At 43.8% G+C, this 19491-nt stretch overlaps 9 protein-coding genes across 9 annotated transcripts; 4 read left to right on the top strand and 5 right to left on the bottom strand.

Annotated features, from left to right (window-relative positions):
• On the bottom strand, positions 1–1068 carry V1512DRAFT_45018 (uncharacterized protein; the record flags this gene model as incomplete). The annotated part of the gene is made up of 2 exons (XM_066918392.1): positions 948–1068; positions 1–892 (listed from the first exon to the last, which is right to left on the bottom strand). A coding segment is annotated over exon 2 (863 nt), but the record flags the coding sequence as incomplete, so codon positions are not given.
• Positions 1069–2154: 1086 nt separating this feature from the next.
• V1512DRAFT_265597 (uncharacterized protein) lies at positions 2155–3962 on the top strand. Its single transcript, XM_066916928.1, has 2 exons — positions 2155–3507; positions 3559–3962. Exons 1-2 carry the CDS (start codon positions 2237–2239, stop codon positions 3686–3688), a joined length of 1401 nt encoding a protein of 466 aa, XP_066770407.1. The 5' UTR covers positions 2155–2236; the 3' UTR covers positions 3689–3962.
• A 38-nt stretch (positions 3963–4000) lies between these two features.
• Positions 4001–5933, top strand: V1512DRAFT_277299 (uncharacterized protein). Its single transcript, XM_066917904.1, has 5 exons — positions 4001–4301; positions 4355–4559; positions 4610–4907; positions 4955–5551; positions 5606–5933. The coding sequence occupies exons 1-5, from the start codon at positions 4280–4282 to the stop codon at positions 5849–5851; spliced, it is 1368 nt and encodes a 455-aa protein (XP_066770406.1). The 5' UTR covers positions 4001–4279; the 3' UTR covers positions 5852–5933.
• A 531-nt stretch (positions 5934–6464) lies between these two features.
• On the bottom strand, positions 6465–7882 carry V1512DRAFT_265593 (uncharacterized protein). Its single transcript, XM_066916927.1, has one exon. It carries the CDS (start codon positions 7757–7759, stop codon positions 6737–6739), a length of 1023 nt encoding a protein of 340 aa, XP_066770405.1. The 5' UTR covers positions 7760–7882; the 3' UTR covers positions 6465–6736.
• Positions 7883–9392: 1510 nt separating this feature from the next.
• Positions 9393–11508, bottom strand: V1512DRAFT_265587 (uncharacterized protein). Its single transcript, XM_066916926.1, has 4 exons — positions 11307–11508; positions 10932–11237; positions 10179–10880; positions 9393–10123 (listed from the first exon to the last, which is right to left on the bottom strand). Exons 2-4 carry the CDS (start codon positions 11122–11124, stop codon positions 9783–9785), a joined length of 1236 nt encoding a protein of 411 aa, XP_066770404.1. The 5' UTR covers positions 11125–11237; positions 11307–11508; the 3' UTR covers positions 9393–9782.
• A 682-nt stretch (positions 11509–12190) lies between these two features.
• Positions 12191–13993, top strand: V1512DRAFT_248953 (uncharacterized protein; the record flags this gene model as incomplete). The annotated part of the gene is made up of 6 exons (XM_066914589.1): positions 12191–12241; positions 12293–12353; positions 12430–12539; positions 12594–12859; positions 12883–13361; positions 13464–13993. 6 exons carry the CDS (start codon positions 12191–12193, stop codon positions 13991–13993), a joined length of 1497 nt encoding a protein of 498 aa, XP_066770403.1.
• A 147-nt stretch (positions 13994–14140) lies between these two features.
• On the bottom strand, positions 14141–15481 carry V1512DRAFT_228116 (uncharacterized protein). Its single transcript, XM_066913884.1, has 3 exons — positions 15031–15481; positions 14604–14971; positions 14141–14554 (listed from the first exon to the last, which is right to left on the bottom strand). The coding sequence occupies exons 1-3, from the start codon at positions 15130–15132 to the stop codon at positions 14317–14319; spliced, it is 708 nt and encodes a 235-aa protein (XP_066770402.1). The 5' UTR covers positions 15133–15481; the 3' UTR covers positions 14141–14316.
• An 866-nt stretch (positions 15482–16347) lies between these two features.
• V1512DRAFT_44803 (uncharacterized protein) lies at positions 16348–17842 on the top strand. Its single transcript, XM_066918391.1, has 2 exons — positions 16348–16736; positions 16783–17842. The coding sequence occupies exons 1-2, from the start codon at positions 16466–16468 to the stop codon at positions 17697–17699; spliced, it is 1188 nt and encodes a 395-aa protein (XP_066770401.1). The 5' UTR covers positions 16348–16465; the 3' UTR covers positions 17700–17842.
• Positions 17843–17849: 7 nt separating this feature from the next.
• V1512DRAFT_241498 (uncharacterized protein) lies at positions 17850–19485 on the bottom strand. The gene is made up of 2 exons (XM_066914258.1): positions 18185–19485; positions 17850–18133 (listed from the first exon to the last, which is right to left on the bottom strand). Exons 1-2 carry the CDS (start codon positions 19407–19409, stop codon positions 17985–17987), a joined length of 1374 nt encoding a protein of 457 aa, XP_066770400.1. The 5' UTR covers positions 19410–19485; the 3' UTR covers positions 17850–17984.
• Positions 19486–19491: the final 6 nt, after the last annotated feature.

The raw sequence follows: 19491 nt of genomic DNA, 5'->3' as shown, positions 1-19491 counted from the left end.
CAAGAAACTAGGTAGCTAATGGCAAAACCCACAAGCCCGCAGAGAACAACAAAGGCGATCAAGATCTCCAACACGCGACGCTTCCATCCGGACAGCATATTTGTGAACGCGTTCACCTTGTTGAGAAACCGTGACTGTACTTTGATAAAAATCGCCTTGATGAATTCCACCGAGGGTGACTGAATCGGCTGCAGAAAACTCAGCAGGGCTGTCTTCACGTTGTGGGCCATAAGCGTGAGAGGACTTTGGTTGGGAAGCTCGATTTTATAGACTACTTTTTTTGCCATACTGGAAGTCTTGCACGTCTTGCAGAACAGACAGGAAAATGCATAATTGAGGACAAAAGAGGTAATCGGTAAAAGAGCAAAAGACGCGATCATGAGTTCAATAGCGTGAGGCTTCATTTCATAGAGCAAATCAAGAAGCGCGTGCACGTTGTTGGGAAACCATGACTTTGCTTGGACAAATAACACCGGGACAAACTCGACCGAAGTTGAACTCATCGGCTGAAACAAATTCATCCAGGCTGCCTTTACGTCCAGGACTGGGAGCGTAAAAGGACTTTGGTTGGGAAGCTCGATTTCTTGAACGAGTTCCATTGTGAAACTGTAGGTTTTTGTGATCACGAGGTATGGACGATAGACTACTAGATAGACAGCCAATATAGCGCAGTGCATGAGCACAAAAAATCCAATTCCAGAACAGAACATAAGAAAGAGCAAACGCGGCGCCCTATGGTGCTTGATGGTAAACAGAAACAATTCACTAAGCCCATACACGACGTCACGCATGAAGTAAAGCTCGGCACTCATGGCGTTGTACATGGCGCCGTGCTGGACTGGCAAATCTTCCCATCTATACATAGGGTAGGGGGGGTTGGAAACTGGGTTTTCTGTTAGAAATTAGTAACTTTCAATTAAATTTAGCAGATTTAACCATAAACTCACTTGGAACTTATAGCTTTAATTACAAAAGTACTTCTCTGTGGGGAAGAAAGGAGGGAAGGTTGGACGCGCAAGCCCGGTTTCGAATAAGACCGATCACACTGCAGCGTTAGCAGCCCAGCTCAATAATTCGTTGGAACTTTATAAGCCACAGTACAGGTCACTCAATTAAAGTGGTCTTCAATTTTTGAATTCTTTTCTTGGTTCTATGCGAGAAAATGATCCGACGAATTAGTAAGATGGACAGGCGTATGCGTACGTACGCATGACCCCTGAGCTCATGTTTAGTACGTCACAATCGTTACAAAAAGTTTTTTTCATACTTTCACCGGTTGAGTTCGTAGCAAATATAATATAATAAATTAATAATATAAAAGCATGCAAGCCATCTAATTTTTAGCTGCTGTTTTCTATATGTGACTCTATGACGCATGTAGACTCTTGTTGTATTAAGAAGGTGTGAAGCGGGATGCCGAGTTCATTAACAGATACAGTCAGCACTGTTACCACCAGGTGATTGAACAATCCTTAATTTTATAATATGTCCCCTAATTTAATAACTCCCAAATTAATAAAATGCCAATGGTTTTCTTGCTTTCGATACAACAGCTTTTTTTCCCCCTTCTACGTCTGTTGACTACCTGTAAATTCTTAGTAAGACCTCGTCTGATTAGAAAATACAATTGCCTGTTTCTGAGCGCGATTGTTTATGGCTACGATGGATAATACTGTACTTAACGATATGTTTAAGCGTCGCGCTCATCAGATATGAATTAAACGTTTTGCAAGAGGTAGTGAAGAGCTTTGAGTCGTTATATATTTAATATAGTTTAACATATGCTTAACGAGTTTTTTTAAAGTCGAAAACTGACCTACTAGCAAGCTAGGAAGACCCTAGATATTCCTATCTATATTACATTAACATACTGTACAATATCATGTTGGACGTCATCAGCGGGTGCGGCGTAAGCGTATAGACCGATTCTGGCAAGGTTTATAAATGAAACCAGGAGGGAGGAGTGTAGATTATGATCTGGTAGATATGAGTTGAAATTTGCACTATTTATGACTTTTACGCAAACTTACAACAAGCACACCTAAAATTTGTCGCATAACTCTCGTTGCTAAAATTTGGCCAATATCGGGTTCGGGTTTTTTTGAATCAAGTGCAAATCAGAAACAATGGTGTGCGGCGGTTTCATTTGTGAGGGCCTCGGTCACTGTTGTTCATGAAGTTGTTCATTTTTGTTTACTCTGTTTGAATTTTGTACCGGTTTACATAGTTGTTTGAAATGTCCGAAAATGCAGATGGCAGTGCTTTTGTCAGCGAAGCTTCTTCAAGCAGAGAAGGTTCCCCGGGTCGAGAGCTTGGTGTCGAACAGCAGTCATCTTCCCGATCGACAAGAAGCGTCCGTTTTGATAGCCTGAGTTCCGACTACAGATTAGATTCTTCGAGATTAGAGTCAATTTTGGAGGCCGTACCGTCAGAACAAGATGGTTTAGAGCAAAGTGAAGCTGCTGGGCAGATTCAACAAAATGACACATCCGAACAACGGAATTCAGTGTCTGGTGCACAACAAATGAAGGGCAAGCGACTTCGTAGCAACACGAGCATTTTGAAAAGATTTAGGGGTACTCGGCATCAATCTTTGATGCAACCAGAACTCACAGAGCCGGACTATTTCTCAGAATTTCACCGGCCTGCCACGAGTAAGAGTGATACAAATGAACAACTTGAGTTGGAACCAGGTCAGGTATCGCCGCACACGATTGATCATTCATATCGATCTCGGGCAAGATCAGAACCGCCTGTACCTATGTCGTCGCTGCTGGCACGAATGTCACCGTTTCCTCGCGATCCAACCGGTCGGCCGCGGCGTCCTACCATATCTGAAGCTGGCATTGGTTTGGTCAACGGTATCACTGACACAACACCACATCCAGGTATTGTGGCAGCAGCTTTTGTTTATGCGGTGGAAATTCCAGGACCCAAGGAAGTCATCATGCGTTCGGCGCCAACTAAGGCCAAGCGGTCTAGCGCTGTTACTACTCAGTCAGACTTGGAGGCAGGAAACGTACTACCCGAAGTTGTGATCCCAGATAAAGCATTGGCATATAAAAGAAATCTTTGGCTTTTGACTTCTACATATTTAAAATTGGCATTGTGGTTTGTGTGCACCATCAAAGGTTTTTTTATTACTTTATATTTGTTGTTAGTCATTGCATTTGGAGGAATGCTGTTTTTGATTCTTGTCGGTGCGGCACCAGCCATGAATAGGCCCGATGGTCCTAACGGAAGCGACACACCTGGCAAGCGGTGGATTGAGTACGATTCACAAGTTTTGAACGGATTGTTTTGTTTAACTGGATTCGGACTCATGCCCCAGCGTACTAAGCACTTATGGATTTTAATTCGAGGACAGATTGGAAACCAGAACAAAGCAGATATTTCACTCATCAAGCGATACAACTGGTATCTTCCTACGATAAACTGGTACAAGCTGGCTGCAGTGCTGTATCTTTACGAACTGAACTCTTTGTTTCAAATAGCGATGGCTGCAGGGTAAGATTGATCCTTGCTAAACTTGCGGATATACTGACTTAATGTGTACAGCATGTGGGCATATAATAGACATAACAGGCCACCATGGCTTACGGGAGTAACAATTGGTTTGGGATTTGCGTATGTTTATAAGCTATTACAGATTTTAAGACAAACTGCTAATAAGCAAGATCTTCTATGATTGCAGGCATCATTTCGTACTTTGAAGTGCGAAGGCAGAAAATATTGGCAAAACAGCTCAAACTTGAAGCAGAAGCAGAAGCAGCGGCCGAGGATAGTTCTCAGCTTGATGTCAGCCGATCTTCATCTTCAGCCGTCAGTGGTGCGATTGAACAGTTGGCGGATTCTAAAAAGTAGGAATAGTCTTTTTGTTTGTTTTGGATTGTTCATTTAGGATTGGGTCATACGTCATTTTGAGCGTTGTAACATAGATTTTGAAGTCGTTCATATTTCAGGGGAAAATTCCGGCGGAAAGCAGCCGGCCGAAATTATACGTAGCTCTGAGCATGATATAAGTAAATATAGGACCGAAGTACGATTTGTACCGAATTTTAAGCGGTGTCTCGTACGTACCCGCCACAATCGGTACCTTCCAAAATTCACTTCGAAGGCATCGGCGCCGGGACGAAACCATCTGAAGCTGGAAAGAATACATCATTTACTCAAGTTTAAATTAAGCCAGATGCCATTTGCAATTGGCAAGTAAATCCAGAGATTAGCGCACATTTTACAGTATTTTAAAATCATCTGTTCAGAATAATCACTATTAATTATGTCTGTTCCTGTTGCATGCCGTAAGTATTGATCATTACGGTCTTGCTTGAATTGATCTTGACAAATTTCATAGCCGTTCCACCTTATTCGACCGGTGACAAGAGTTCGTTTGCGTGGTCCTCTGCCAGGTCACGATGGCCTGTTATCTTGACAGGGGTCATTGACGACATCGCGAGAACCACGATGAAGACTGACGGCGAGGAGGCCGCCGAAGGAAAGATTTTAATTGAGAAATTTGGAATGCTAAAGTATGAGGTCGAGCATGACCGAGAATTGCTGTATGCCAATTGAATTGGTCATTGATGATTACCTTGCTGATTTTACACAGCCCACTCGAAGACGACGGACTGCCAGATATCGCGATTTATAATGAAGAATTGCAGCGGCAAGGTCCAATGACATGGTGTAATGCCCCATGGTTGTACTCAGAGTGTTATTTGTACCGGAAGCTGTTTGGATATCAACAGATGACCAAAAACTGGAAAGATTACGACATTTTTGCCAGACAGAAGCTGGACGCATTTAAGGGATCAGAGACCGCGGTTGCTGAACTCGCAATCAGATACAAGGCTTTGTCTGAGCAATTGGACGGCAGCACTTCAACCGAACAGCTTGCCCTGTTGTTTGTAGGATCAATTGTGTTTTAGTCTTGCGACTTTACTAATATTCGCAGCGTGAATTCATCGATATCTCGTTGTGGGGTAATGCCACTGATCTGTCATTATTGACCAATCTATCATTAGACCAGCTTCAGAGTTTACAAGGAGCAAAGGCTAGAAAGGAATCAGAGAAGAATATTCTGGTGAACGATGTCGACAAGGCATGGGAAGCCATTTCTTCCGTCAAAGGTGGCCAGGTCGATCTTGTGCTTGACAATGCCGGCTTTGAGTTTTACACAGACATCATTTTTAGTTTGTTTCTTCTTGATGCCGGTCTGGCAGACACTATCGTATTGCGACCAAAGTCGATGCCGTGGTTCGTGTCGGACGTCATGCCGATCGACTTGCCAGTGCTCATCAACACTCTCGCATCACAGACGTTCTTCACCCAGGCCCGCTCTGAGCTGGATTACTTGGTTGCGCAGCTTATGAAGTATAACGATGAGGGTAAGATTATCATCCGCACTTCAAGCTTCTGGACCACGTCGTTGCCGTATTGGGAGATCCGTGAAAACGGTGTCGGCGGCGGACATGAAGTTTGGCAAAGTCTGCTCGAATCAAAGCTGGTTATCTTGAAGGGAGACTTGAACTACCGCAAGCTCACATACGACGTATGTTTTATTTCATCTAACAGTGTGAAACGAAAGAGCTAACATCCACACTAGTCCGCGTGGCCGCGCACCTCGTCTTTCGCTGTCGCGTCCGGTCCTCTTTCTACCAATGGAGTTAAGCTGTTCAGTCTGCGTACTTGCAAGGCTGATGTTGTTGTTGGTTTACCTGAAGGCAAGGAAGCTGAGCTTGAAAAGGAATGGGCTGAAATCACGACTGCAAAGGGCAAGCCTGAGACTGGACTGGGGTGGGCCTGGAGCGGTAAGTGGGCCGTTATGCCTTTTTCGTCTGGTGGAAAATAAATGGGGTTTTATAGAGCCCTTTATTTAAAAGAAATGGTTGTAAAATATATAAAAAAAATTGAAGTGAAAAGTGCAAACATAACTACATATCTTCAGAATTTTCCCCTTGTTATCGGTCATCATCAGACACGTACAATGCCTGATATTTACCGTATAAGGATGACGATACAACATTAGGTTCTTCATCACTAGATCTAAGTTAAATTGCACATTTGGATTTTGAGTAAGGTAAGCGGTTTATTCGAATATATACATTAAAGATATCCGGACTCGTATCCGAACAATACGGAATATGGTAATTACCGCGACAACACATGTAACAAACACTTGCCTAACAAGGTACACATTGTGTTCCGGGCTGAAGAGAGTGAGAAATTGATATCTGGCGTGTCGATACGCATATGCAATTTTCAAATTGTGAATAAACTCAGCTGTGACCCTAGTGTGAGCAAGGAGTATGGCCGGGTAAACTATGTGCAATAGTTCCGACTTTCAGCCGGGTCGGTTATGACTTGGCGCGTTTCTTCTGAAACAGCATCGCGTCTAAATGATTTTCCGACCTAAGCTCAGTCAGGGGTACAGGTTAGATTAAACAGTAAGACTCCATCGAGCATCAAAACATTACGAATCAATTGATATGAATACTTTTTTCTATTCTTTTTTTAGAATTTTGCAATAATCCCAAATGTACACCCAATAGACCAAAATATAATCATCTTTGTCTCACAAAAATATATTTACCAATCCGTTACTGTATTGCCAGCACAAACCCACTTGTAAAAATCCGTTATAACACTTTCCCTGTTTCATTTTTTGTATAAAACAAAAACACTTGTTAGAATGAAACATAAACTAACAAGGCTCCCAAAAACTTCTTCGATATGTTTAATTGCCTTCATAAATACCGGCAAATCTGTTCATGTCCTTCATGACAATGACAACCTCGCCCTTCTGAATAGTCTTGATGTCATCCTTAGAGCCAACACGACGAAGAGATTCAAGACGAAGTCCACGAACATTGGGCTGAACAAGCTCGTGTCCCTTGTACAGTCGCTCGTTGCCAACGCAAACCCACCGGCGGCCAGCTGCAGCGCGTAGGATCTCGAGTTCGTCGGCATCAGCATCAACAACACCGACCTCGGCCCACGGGAGCATGACATCCCGAACAGTGGTAGCGACAGCATCATCGTAGTCGGCACCAATGGCACCACCAGGGTGTGACTTACCAAATCGACGTTTGCGCTCTTCCTTTTCGGCGGTGATAATCTCTGCTAAAGTGATGCAGACAGCATCACCGACCGCGAGACAAGCAGTGGTCGAGGTGGTTGGAGCAGGAACACCATAGATGGCCTTCTCATCGAGGTTGCCTGGCAAGTGTGCAGACAAAACAGCAGTGGCGCCACGGCCGAGAATGCTATCTGGCGTGCAGGTCAAGCATATCCGTGCCAATCCAGATGGAACGTGTGGCAACAGGTTTAGCAGCTCTGGTGTTTTTCCGGAAGCGGTGATCATGACTAAGACGTCGGTGGGACGCAAGACACCGAGATCGCCGTGAAGAGCATCACAGGGATGAAGGTTGACAGCATGTAAACCAAGCGAGTTCATAGTAGCGACAAGTTTCTCAGCAATCTTACCGGACTTGCCCATACCACTGATGACAATCTTCCCGCCAGACACAAGAGAGTTGTGCATAAGTTGGATAGACTTGGTATAGTTATCCTGAGTGAATTGGTCGGCAGAATAGATGTCTGTGAGATGTGTAATTGCTCGAGCTTGACTCCGGAGCATGAGAAGTGCTGTGGAAATCATAGAAACTGGCGACGTCTCGGCAGGAGGAGTTATAGGAGAAGCCATAGTCTGCTGTCCCTTGGTGTGCACTTTGTTGAGGCAAGTATCGCAACGCATCATTATGTAATCGATTTGGAATTGTATAGGTTAGGTGTCTAATGGTCTATAGTTGCTGTTAGTTGACCGATAAGATGAAATAGTAATCAAAAGAAATGCATACAATAATATGAAAAAGTAGCACACGTTTGAAAAAGAACGCGATCTAATGAGTAGTGCTTCAAATATCTAATCTCGTTGGCGTCAGGTAGAATGATTAAAATGAACGTATATCAATGACTTGGGTCAACTAATAATCCGTTCAATTGAAAGTAACGATGATGAAGCTAGAGTCCAGAAGGGGATACGTCGAGTATATTTATATTTTACTAAGAAGACGGTATAAACAACGAAAAGGCAGGCTATGACGAGGGGGGACTCAAATCGAAAGTCAAAATCCAGTTAAATTACAAAATTCAGGTACCCGTGAATCTGGCTCCATGATAAGTCAAGCTGCTAATGCTAGTACTAATTACATTTTTTTGGGCTGGCCGATCTGGAAAATTATTGCTGACTTAAGAGTCAACCGAAGGAGCAGCGACGACGGAGTGGGAACTAGGTACTGGTGTTTGATGCCGATTTCTGCGTACATTATTTGCCGAGTCAGACTATGCGGCACCCTAACCCTCAAATATGCCGGCCGCCATTGTGGTGTGCACGTGTGAAACCTTCGAGAGCCTGTCATTCAAGATTCGTACCCGATCGTACTTGGTTCGTTTTACATTGACCCGACCAACTGTATCTATTTTAACTCAGACCTTGTTTTGCCCTGACACTGACACTTTTAGTGGGTATTGAGCCTTGTGTGTACTTTCTCACACTCACACTTCTCAATCTCAACTCTCGCGTCAAAAATACACAAAACACTTGGAAATTGAGCTGATGTCATAGCTGTTTCATGAATTCTTTTGACATCTCGGTGTTTTAGACTGTTCATCTCTGCTCGACCGATTGTTGTTCTTCAAAGCTTCTACTAGGAACTGTACAGATCCCGATCCAACTGTATTCTCTGTACTCATCGCATTTCTACCATTTCGTCACCACGCGATTTCATCGCAAGGACTCTACGCGGCGTGTGGTATACGTTACTTGATTCTGCCTCCGATTCCGGTGGCAATCACTCTTCGAGTATTTTATACTGCTTCCTTTAAATTCTCCTCCCACAAACCTGATTCTGTCGCGCCAGATTCCTGTCTCTGCTACATTTGCCCACTGATCAATACTCAAACTTGACCTTTCACATGTCATTCATTGCATTATACAATCTTGAGTTTTTTTAAATTCTTTCCTGGTTTGCGTTATTGTGATATATACAACTCAAGTTGTGCAATGTTAACCGTACTGTACGATCCAGGGTCCAATATGCACAAGATCCTCTACCAACAAGAAACTCTCCATCCGCGACAAAAATCTGTCGCATTCTTCTACTGTCTCATTTCCTTTTTTGTTTTTATTTTTAATTTATTTTTTTTTATAAAATATCACATCCTGCAATCTTACAGTACCGGAATTTTCCGTACAAGTTTGTTACCACTTTGCCGCAGTTACGTCATGCCATTCGCGTTTAAAAAAGCTCGGACGTGGGTTTGAAATTACCTTCTCGGAACGAGGAATAAATAAAAAAGAATCATTTGCTTGAATGATATTTTAGACAATATTAATATAAAATCGGTTTAATTACAAAATAAATACAGTGACGTAAACATTTACAAGAAGTTACACCCTCGAGCAGCGTAACATTACGCTTCTATCCGAATCAAACACCGAAGACTCAGTTGTCTCCAAAACTAGGCCCGGAAAAACTTAAAACTCAAATCTACAAGCTAGTCCACCTGAGTGCAAAATATATGAAACACTACGCTTTCGATCCCAAACCTTCAGACCATCAAAAGATACCCGGCCACCACCTGTGACATCCGATCAAGCAACCAGCCAACGAACGGACTCTTGAGCGAAGAAAAAACTAATTACCGCGAATCAAAACTAAACATACCGCATTATTTTGGCTTCTATATGCAAATTGTGATTGGATAACATTCCCTGTCATTTAACCCCAAGCCCAATCAATAAATCCACAAATCCAACCTTCCCACAGAAAGAAGCGGATAATGCGGCCAAGAAAATTGGGCCAAATGTGATCAAGAATACCCGCACAGCCATAGCCTTCAGACTCAATTCCCTCACCAAATTCCAGAGTCCTACGTACAGTGCAAGTTCCCCTAACATTGTACCACTTGGGCTGCTGACACACGGTTGTACGCTCCAAATGCTTGAACAATGGCCCTGTCGGACCGTCAATATACCTCCATTCAAAGGGATGAAAGTGTTGACGTGGGTCTTCTGGATCTAACTTCTTATCGCCCCAGTGTCCTGGAAAATAAAGCCATTCTAAACCGTGTTAGTCTGCATTCCACACACCGCTACTAACAAAGTTCACACTTACGAGCATTGGTATCGGTATGATCGCCTTCGCCTGTGACTGTGACTCCGTCGAACGTGTAACCAAAATAGTTCTTGGCCGGGTCCCATAGTGGACCACGGTCAGTGAAGTCGCTGAGCATTCTGAATGGTAAATCGTGCGAATGTTGACCGGCACTGCCGTAATTGGCATGCGTCCCTCGCGCCGAAAAAATAACCGGTCGATTCGGATCAGTCTCTAGCTTTTCAAGCGCATTGAATGTGAATCCACTGCCACCTCCGTGAGCAGACATCCACAAAGAATGCGGCTTGCCGTTGTAGAACCGGAGAATCGAGTGTTCCCAGTCTCCGATATGATTACCATACGGACCTCCGCCCATCACAAATGGTCCCAAATTAAACGCATAAAAATAAAACCAGAACGAATCTACCCAGCCGTCACCTTTGTCATACACAATCAAAATAGCAGGCGCGGCGTTTCTGCCAGTCTCGATATCGACCTTATTGCCAATACCCGTGATCCAATCCGGATCAACATCAAAGTCAGTCAAAGACGTCAAAAATACATCTTCGTCCCGCGGTAACCGTCCGACGTCGTATATATCCATGGGAAACTGGATGTTTCCCGATATGTTCTGGCCATCACGTACTGGGTACATGTTGGCAATGAAGTCACGCCAGTCGCAGGGAAGATACACTTCTTCTGAATATAGATGCACAGTCGGAGCTGGTTACAAAATTAACAATACTGCAACAAAGAGACGTCAATCGTCCATACCATATTTGATTATATATTCTGGAATTTCGCCAGGCTTGACTGACCAATCTGTAGTATCTCGCTTCCAGAATTTAAAGGATGTACTTGGAAATGCTGATGCAACGCTGATTAATGACAAAAGGACTATCAACGAGGCTAACCGCCAAGCTTCAGTTCCGCTCATAACCTGCCTTTTTGAATACGCAGTAGCCATATAGTGAGTAAACTGTAGTATGCAAATTGTATGCGATGTGTATTATACTCTGCTCATTGAAATTGAATTTGAGAATCACTGTATTTTGCTAAGGGCCACGGTACCTGACAAAGCTATTATAGAATTAGCACTCAACTTCGCCATTTCCACTTTTGTCGTGGACGTATTTATGTCAGACTTACCTTTGCAGTCGTCAATCAACGAACCAGAGATCACAAAACTATCGACGAGCGACAAAATAACAATGCGGTCGGTTCAATTCACAACCAAAACAAAATCTCCTCTTGCCTAGCGCGTTGAAGGTCAAATTGTGTTGTAGCAAATGATGCTTTAAAGTGAAATAATAGGGGATCTGTTCGACAATGACCGAGGATGACAACTGTGGTTGCCACAATGACCGTAATGGATTATGGCGTAAAGCTCAATTTACGCAACAAATCTGGCTTCAAACAGTGTTATGCTATTTGCGTTTAACTCACTTACCCGGACATTGGTAGGCCATAAATTGGCGACGTAACCGTTTCGGGAAATTTTGGGTAAAATCAAATAGTGCGGCTTAAGTTAATGCAGCGAGCCGCTCTGCCCGCGTACGAAAATGCCGCTTACCAGAAAGTCTGTCAGGAGAAGTCATTGTGTCGAGTGTTGATAGTCAAACAAGGTGTTGTTTGGATTGTGTTGGTGCTAAATGCAGTGTTGAGAGCCCAATCTTCAGCGAGGAATTTACATGAATAGACGAGTAAGTATTGCACTATGTATAGCGCAGCCAATTAGCAAACAGATAGAGTTACATTTCATTACTATTATGTGCCTTCAGTTGCACTTTAAACTTGTTTAATACTAAAAGTGAGCATGGCTTTATTTCCCGGTATAAATTAGCAGATTATTAAATCAAACCTTCAATAATAAGTAATGACATGCGTTGGCGTCTGGAGATCTGACATGTCAAACACGCCTCGTTCAGTGCGGCTCGAGTAGATGTCCTCCGTCAGTATTCAATCGTACTGCCCTGTCATTGATCCTAGCCCTCCTCTCTCCTTCTCTCCAAATTAATGTTCAAAATTTCTTAATGACTTTTGCGAAGTTCAAAACCATGTTTCGTGAGTTATTTGCTCACAAGGTAAGCATGCTTGTAACACAAATACTCTGAACAGAACTAATCTGTTGGAAGGGCAAGAAACAAGCCAACTTGAATCAGTCCGATTCCGTCAAGAAGAAAGATGACGTTAAGGGTATGAAATACAAGATGAATCCAAACTGCACTGGTCTAACTTTCTACTGTAGCACACGTTCTTTAACCACTACAAGGCTGCACACACAGAGCCGCACGCAAACAGTTGTTTGACCGCTTCATCGAGCACACTCGCGCGGTGAAGGCTAAGTCTAGCGGCACTAAGCAAAAGTCTACCAACCGTTCTGTATTTGCAACTCATTCTATCAGTTCAAATCCCGAACAATATTAACTCAAGCAGACATCCAAACGCGAACCTGTAACTCTCCCACCTGCTACCTCAACCGAAATTGAAATGTCTGCACCCATCGACGCCGCCTCTATGGCGTTGGTGCCCGAGACTTCGCCTCCTTGTATCCCATCAGAGAATTTTGAGATTCTTGCTATTGAAGAGCTAGTTTCTCCTATTGTTTCCGTTAGTGAGTTGGCGATCTTTGCTGCTCACGAACACGACATCCCCACCAGCAAGGAATTTTTCAAGCATCTCGTTACAATCAAATCGTTTAAGTCTGTTTCTGACAATGCTAAAGTCGTATCGTCTTTTGCTTTTCTTTCTGCCTGTTCCTTGAAAACTGTCTGTTACTATACTTGGCGCAAACACACCCGGTTAAGAAAACCGGTAGTTCTGCATATGGATCTCTTGGGCCTGATCATATTTTTTTGGTTCAGCCTGTGATTTACTGGCCAGAAGCCCCTGACTGTTATTGTTGTTATACCAAGTTTGATGCTGTCCCTGCTGCTAGTGGCAACTACTGGACACTTGTCGAGCAACCCTCGGTAATCGATGAAACAAAGCCTGAGGTTGCTGTCGAGATTCTCCGTTTCTGTGACATCTTTGATTACGACAAGTCGTTGTGGATTCCTCTTGTCAACAGCTCGAAGAATGTTAGAGACTGTATTGAAGTCGAGCAGTATCCCGCGTACGATGTAACCAATTGCGAATCTAGTGTTGAAAGCGCTGCGCTTCTTCTGCTTTCCTCCGGCGACGAGCCTTACTGCAAATCTGTGAGTATTTATCCGGGCCACAACCATGAAGACGATGATTCCAGCAACCCTCACGTGAATGCAAGCGCTACTGCTCACATTCATGACTCTGTCTCGCTGTAAAAAGCCATGGCCTTTTTACGCCATGAAGAGCTACAATCAGCCTCCGCTACCTCCGACGGCTTTGACAACCCAGTTGAAGCCGCTTTTGCTGACTACCCAGCCAACGATCAATCGATTGCAGACACATCCAGACCATCCACTACAAAAATCGACATCCCGGACCGGATTACTGAGACTTTGCTCTCAGTACACTCCGTTTCTGACGGAGCGGACACGTTCGCAAGCGACCATGTCGTTGTCGACGAGGTCGTGGTTCTTGCTGTCGCTAATAGCTGTTTGGCTTTGGAACAATGTTTTGTTGACGATAGTGTCCGTCTGAATAAGAATCCTTGGATCGATACTGCCGTTCGAGTGCAATCTACGGTGGCAGACATTCCAGACTCAAACGTCGTTCAATCTAATGTCTGGAACAACAAGTTTTCCTCCGTTTCACGATCGATCGCGAGCTACTTTACCGCTGCGAATTCTGCTGCGGCTGTTGACGATATTGACAATATCCCTGTATATTCTTTTGATGCCTTTACCGAGGCCTAGTTAATGGGTCACTCTTTGTATATTTTGCTTTTTGTTGCTAAAATTGTGCTGCATAATTACATTTTGTAGGTTAAAATAGGAGTAATAGGGGCATTTGTTTAATTACCGTAAATATAGAAATGTCCTATGTGTGTAGACTGTATGTCATATAATTAACTAGTGAGTGAATTTTGTTTTCACAATGCGACTGCAAATATCGAGCGTACGATATTCCACATACAAAAACTATTCTCTATAAAATTCATATTCTATATAATTTTATATTCTGTTAATTTCGTTACTTTAATATTCTCTATTCTATTATGCCATTATGGTAAAAAATCCTACTTCATTTGTAAAAACGCAGCCAAATTCCGAACTTTCTTCACATCTCGAAACGTTAGACTGACTCTAGCCCGCTTTCGTTTCAAATCTCCGCCGCTAAGTTCGATCCGCTGTTTCGTGTCATCACTTAAAAAGTCCCAATTGGCAACAGTGTCTCGATATAAACTCTTGTCGACATCAATGTCTTGAATTCCGTGGAGATAATCGGTATACATATCCTCTGTGGTAATCAACAGACTGCAAGAAGTCATTATAAAATGTCCAATGCCATGACGAGCAAACTTGCCTTTTGGGTTCCTGATATATTCTATATACAATTTCGCGCTTGCCGTCTTCTGTCTTTCTGTAAATGTCCAAAACAATCCCATCTTGTAGACTGACAGTGGCAACCACGGGATGATACACATCGCCATCCTCATGTGGCATGATGCCCTGCCCAGGTTCATACTCGTTTATCAGACAATGATTTGCCCGATCATGTGGACTCTGCCTCCAAATATCGAGCGAGACCATGCGCTGCACAAGTGGATCATCTAGCCAAGTCGGAAGAGCGTCAGTGGTAGGTAGAACTGACCCTTTCAGTAGCTGAGTTGGCCAGGCTTGTAGCCGTCTATTTGACAATACCGTCCATTTTGACAGCGGAGCGTTTGTAATCTAATTAAACATCGTTAGACTAACCGGGAAGTAAGTGATACGTGCACATGACTACACACCTTTTGCAATAAGAAGTGCTCTTCAGCATCAGATATGAAGTCAGGAATGTAGTATGCCTTTGCAGGCAAATTCGTCAATCTATACGTCTCTAAATACTTCATTATAGCATGATATACGCATCCGCCTTATTCATTGAATTCTAATCAATTTAGTGCTACATTTCATCAAGATCCGCGCCGCAATTTACAGTTTCCAACCTCATCGCCGGCATTAGGCACCACATATCAGCAAATACGGTGCAATACAGCTCTGGGTGAAATCAGTCAATGGCAGTTTGTGCTTACGTAAAACAGCTTCTATATAGTCAGGTCACATTCAAAGAAGTCGTGTGAGAAAAGACGCGGAGAGAACAAGACCGGATACCCCTGAATTCCAGTGTAGCATCGACATTCCAATAGTCTTGTAAACACCATATTCTATAGTTATATGGCATATATCACCTCGTAAAATACATTTAAATAGAGAGAAGGGATCACGTCAACGACCAGCACAATAATGTAAATCAATCAGGAACAGCTTTAAATCTATTTTCAAATATGCTTCGTGTTTCTAACCTCGCTCAATAACTCAACATTTGTTTTGATCATTGTGTTCCTGTCTATTGAAATCAATTGCAATTGACCAGCCGAAGATACGCATTTACATAACCAGTAAAATGTCCCTCACTTGGACGCGATTAATGAAATAATGAAACGCGTTGGTATTTTGTGAACCGTTGACCATACGCGGACTTCATCACTTGCGACGCGCTCGTGCAAATCTAACGCGTCGAACTCTGTGCGCATTTAAATACTTACCGGCGCTACTAATTAAATGATTACTTTACTGTCTTTACTTTTTACCATATAATACTATAAAATAATATTGTATAAGTTTGTATGCTGGTAACTCTTATCAGATCATAAATCACTCTGTTTTGAACCTGAGGAAGATTACTTCGGAGTCTAAAGTGAAACGCGTTCCAGGTACCACTTCAACAAGCAAATAAGCCGCACAGAGTGCGGCAAACACAACGGTCCCCTGCATTATAAAATTCCAGTCACAGCTCGTGCGACGCGTCACGGACGCGCGCCCCCTTTGTATTCTTGTTTCTCTCATCCCATCTCGGGTCTCGGTGAGTTTATCCCAGGGGGTTTTGGTCAGAGACCATAGTCGCCGCACGTTGGCGCCAGCATCCAAACGCGTCTCTAAGTGCATATTCTCATTAACGATGTTGCCCCTTGGCTATGTCCTTCCCTTAATACCCAAGTCTGATCCCTGTCTTCCTACTTTCTCTGTTCAACTATCGTCACAATTGTCTCCCCATATTCAACACTCTTTACTCTCTGTCGTTCTTTAATCTCATCGTCGGTTTGTCATTCTTTACTGCCTGTAATCCAGTGCTTCATTCGCTTCATCTGATTGTTTTTTTGCCTTTATTGTTCAAACCGTACAATGAAAATCCACACACTTTCTATCATTTTCGTCTTGCTGACATGTCTGTCTGAAACGCTCGCGTTTCCAATCGATTTTTCTTTCCTCTGGCGAAGAACTGCAAATGCAAACGATGATTACTCGCACAGAATCGATCGGAGACAGGCCCTGAATGCCACTAGTATCGTTAACGGCACCAGTATCGTTAACGGTACCAGCACAATTACCTTGACGAAGACTCTGACTCGTACTATGATCCCGGCGTTGTATACTACTGCGGTCAAAGTTGAAGGTATGCCAATTACAGTAACAAAAAATCAGTTTTAACATTCATACAGATGTCACCACAACTTTGACTCGGGACGTGACAATCTACGTCACCAAGACTCAAGCAGGATCTGCAGCATACGTCTCTCCTTCGGTCGAGACCATTACTCAGACCATGACTTACACTAGAACTGCTGCCGAATATCTTGGCCCGACTTCGGTCACTAGCACATTGACAATTACTGGTGAACCGTCGTCAATCACAAGCCCGCCTACCGTACCGACATCGCTTCCTCCTGGTTCATATTCTACCGACTCGACCGTGACGTTGCAGGCCACCAAGACCTTGACCCACACCTTCACGTACACCGCCTCTGTCACAGACGACGTTTCGTCGACAAGGCTAGTCACCATCACTGAAACCATGGTTGCTACCCAGACTGAGGACGTGATTCGGCCGACCAATATCAATTTTGTGGTTGACGTGGTCAAATCTGTTCACACAACCACCACGCTTTTGTCTTCCGCTTCCATCGGTGACGACGGCGACGTGACCGAGATTGTGACCGCAGTCCCGGCAACTGTCACCGACTACGAAACCTCGACGTCGACAATCACCCAGTACATGACCCTTGTCCGGACAATGACCGTTCATCGAACGACCACCGAGCCGTTCAAGACCCAGTACTTCAATTCGTCTTTCAGTTCCACTTCCCCGTCGTCGACCTCGTTTGTCGTCCCTGAAGTGCCGACAATCACGTCCGCAGACTGGACGACCCTGACCACTAACTCAGCTGAGTATGATGGAATGGCAAGCTCGTCTGAAACATTCTACTCTGGCACGACAACAATCTACGCATACGTCACGGTCGAGGCCGAATCTGACCCTGAACCCACTTCTTCGCCCGCGTACAATGGAACTATGCATTGGCGTCGACACCGGCATCGCGTTCGCAACGTACATTTGCTTAGCGACATGTTCCATTAGGCACCATAGACAGTCAGTTGAAAAAAAAAACAAAAAAACAAAAAAAAAAAAAGAAGTCGTGTTGTATAGATCATCTTAGGTTTCTGGCGTTTGAATCTCATCGTGTTATTTGTTGTTTGTAGGATGGGGTAAATGTAATGAAGTCGTGTAGATAATGTTAATATCTAATTTGATTTCTCATCTGCTTGACAGCGGCAAAGCTATAAATACACCTTCTTGAAGACACGCGCGAAATAAAAAGAGTTACTTTTAAATATCCAAACCCAATTTTTTTTTGGCATAAGCTTATTTCAGTGAGATGAGCTTAACATCAAAAATCAATGTGCTGTTGGCTGGGATATCAGGAAGTGCCTTCTTTCCATATGCAAGGTGAGCAGGAATAGTAATTCGGCGCTCGCCCTTAACGGCCATGCCTTTAACACCAATATCCCATCCTGTAACATATCAGCATTAACCAGATACTAACTTTGCAAAAAACTGCATACCCTTAATAACCTCACCCTTTCCGAGAGTGAAAACAAAAGGCTTTCCTTTAGTATTGCTGTCAAAAACCTTGCCATTCTGGAGCTTGCCAATATATCTAACTCCTACACGCTGTCCGTTCTTCGCAAGTGCACCCTCGCCTACAGTACGGTCCTCAATGGTCAACCCACCTTCGAGCTTCTGAACCTTAACCTGGGCCTTTGGCTTTTCGGCCTTCTCAGTGCCTTTGATGGCAGTGGAGCCAGTAGGGCCTTGCTCGAGCTTCTCACTAAACTGGACCTTCTTAGAGTCCTCACTGGGAGCTTCCTGAACAGGGGCCGGAGCAGCTGATCCGTCAGCGGCCTTGAGCTTCTTCTGTTGCTTCTTAGAAAGCTTCACCGTTTTCTTGGTATCCTTCTCGATTAACTCATCAAGATCCTTCTCCTTCTCATCGTCGGATTCCTCGACAGCAACACGCTTGCCGTTTGACTTCTTCGCGGCAGCCTTAGCCTCTTCCTTCAACTGCTTAGCCTCCTTCTTCATTTCGGCCTCCTCCTCTTCAATAAGCTTGATGCGGGGCTCGCCTTCAAGCGAGTCGAGCTCGTCGCTCTCAGATGACACAAGCTCATCCTCATCAGGGCTAAGGTCATAGTCCTCATCAGAACTGTCTGAGTCCCCTTCCGAATCATAGTCATCAGAGTTATCATACGGGTGCTCAAGGTAATTTCCAATCAACGAAACACTGTAAGATCCAGTAACTTCGAATGCGATCTGGTCGTCAGGAGTGATTACAAGATCAACAGGCTGCTGGTACAGGGTCTCAGGGGAAAGAGTGCAAAGAACAATGTCCTCGACCTCATACTCATCATCCTCCTCGTCGTTTTCGTCTTCATCGTCTTCAGCATCATCCTCCATCTCGAAATCAGCAGTTTTCTTGCCGGTCTTGGAGCCGTTGACCTTCTTCTTAGGTTTCTCCTCTTCCTCCTCTTCTTCTTCCTCTTCCTCCTCTTCGTCCTCTTCATCGTCGGAAGACTCATCGTCATCGTACAAAAGCCCACCAGCAGGGAATGCAGCAGGTCTCTTCAAAATTCTGACAGTGCTAGGAACCTTCTTGTCATCGACTGGAGTAGGATCAATAGCAACCATGGTGATTCTCAACGTCACTGGGAAATCTTCCTCACTAGCGGTGATTGGAACACCAGGAAGAACCTTGAGTGCGTAAGTAGCAATAGGAATAAGTCCAGACATTTTAGATTAATTAAGTATTTGATGATGGTAAAAATGCAGAAATCCAACAATTTTACACGTTTACTTGAATTGAAGTCTTGCA

The sequence above is a fragment of the Lipomyces arxii genome (genome assembly GCF_038497795.1).
Source record: "Lipomyces arxii strain Phaff 12-163 unplaced genomic scaffold V1512scaffold_14, whole genome shotgun sequence".
Classification (NCBI taxonomy): domain Eukaryota; kingdom Fungi; phylum Ascomycota; class Lipomycetes; order Lipomycetales; family Lipomycetaceae; genus Lipomyces; species Lipomyces arxii.
Note: the sequence above shows the minus strand (reverse complement) of the source record. Positions and strands in the feature narration are given on the sequence as shown.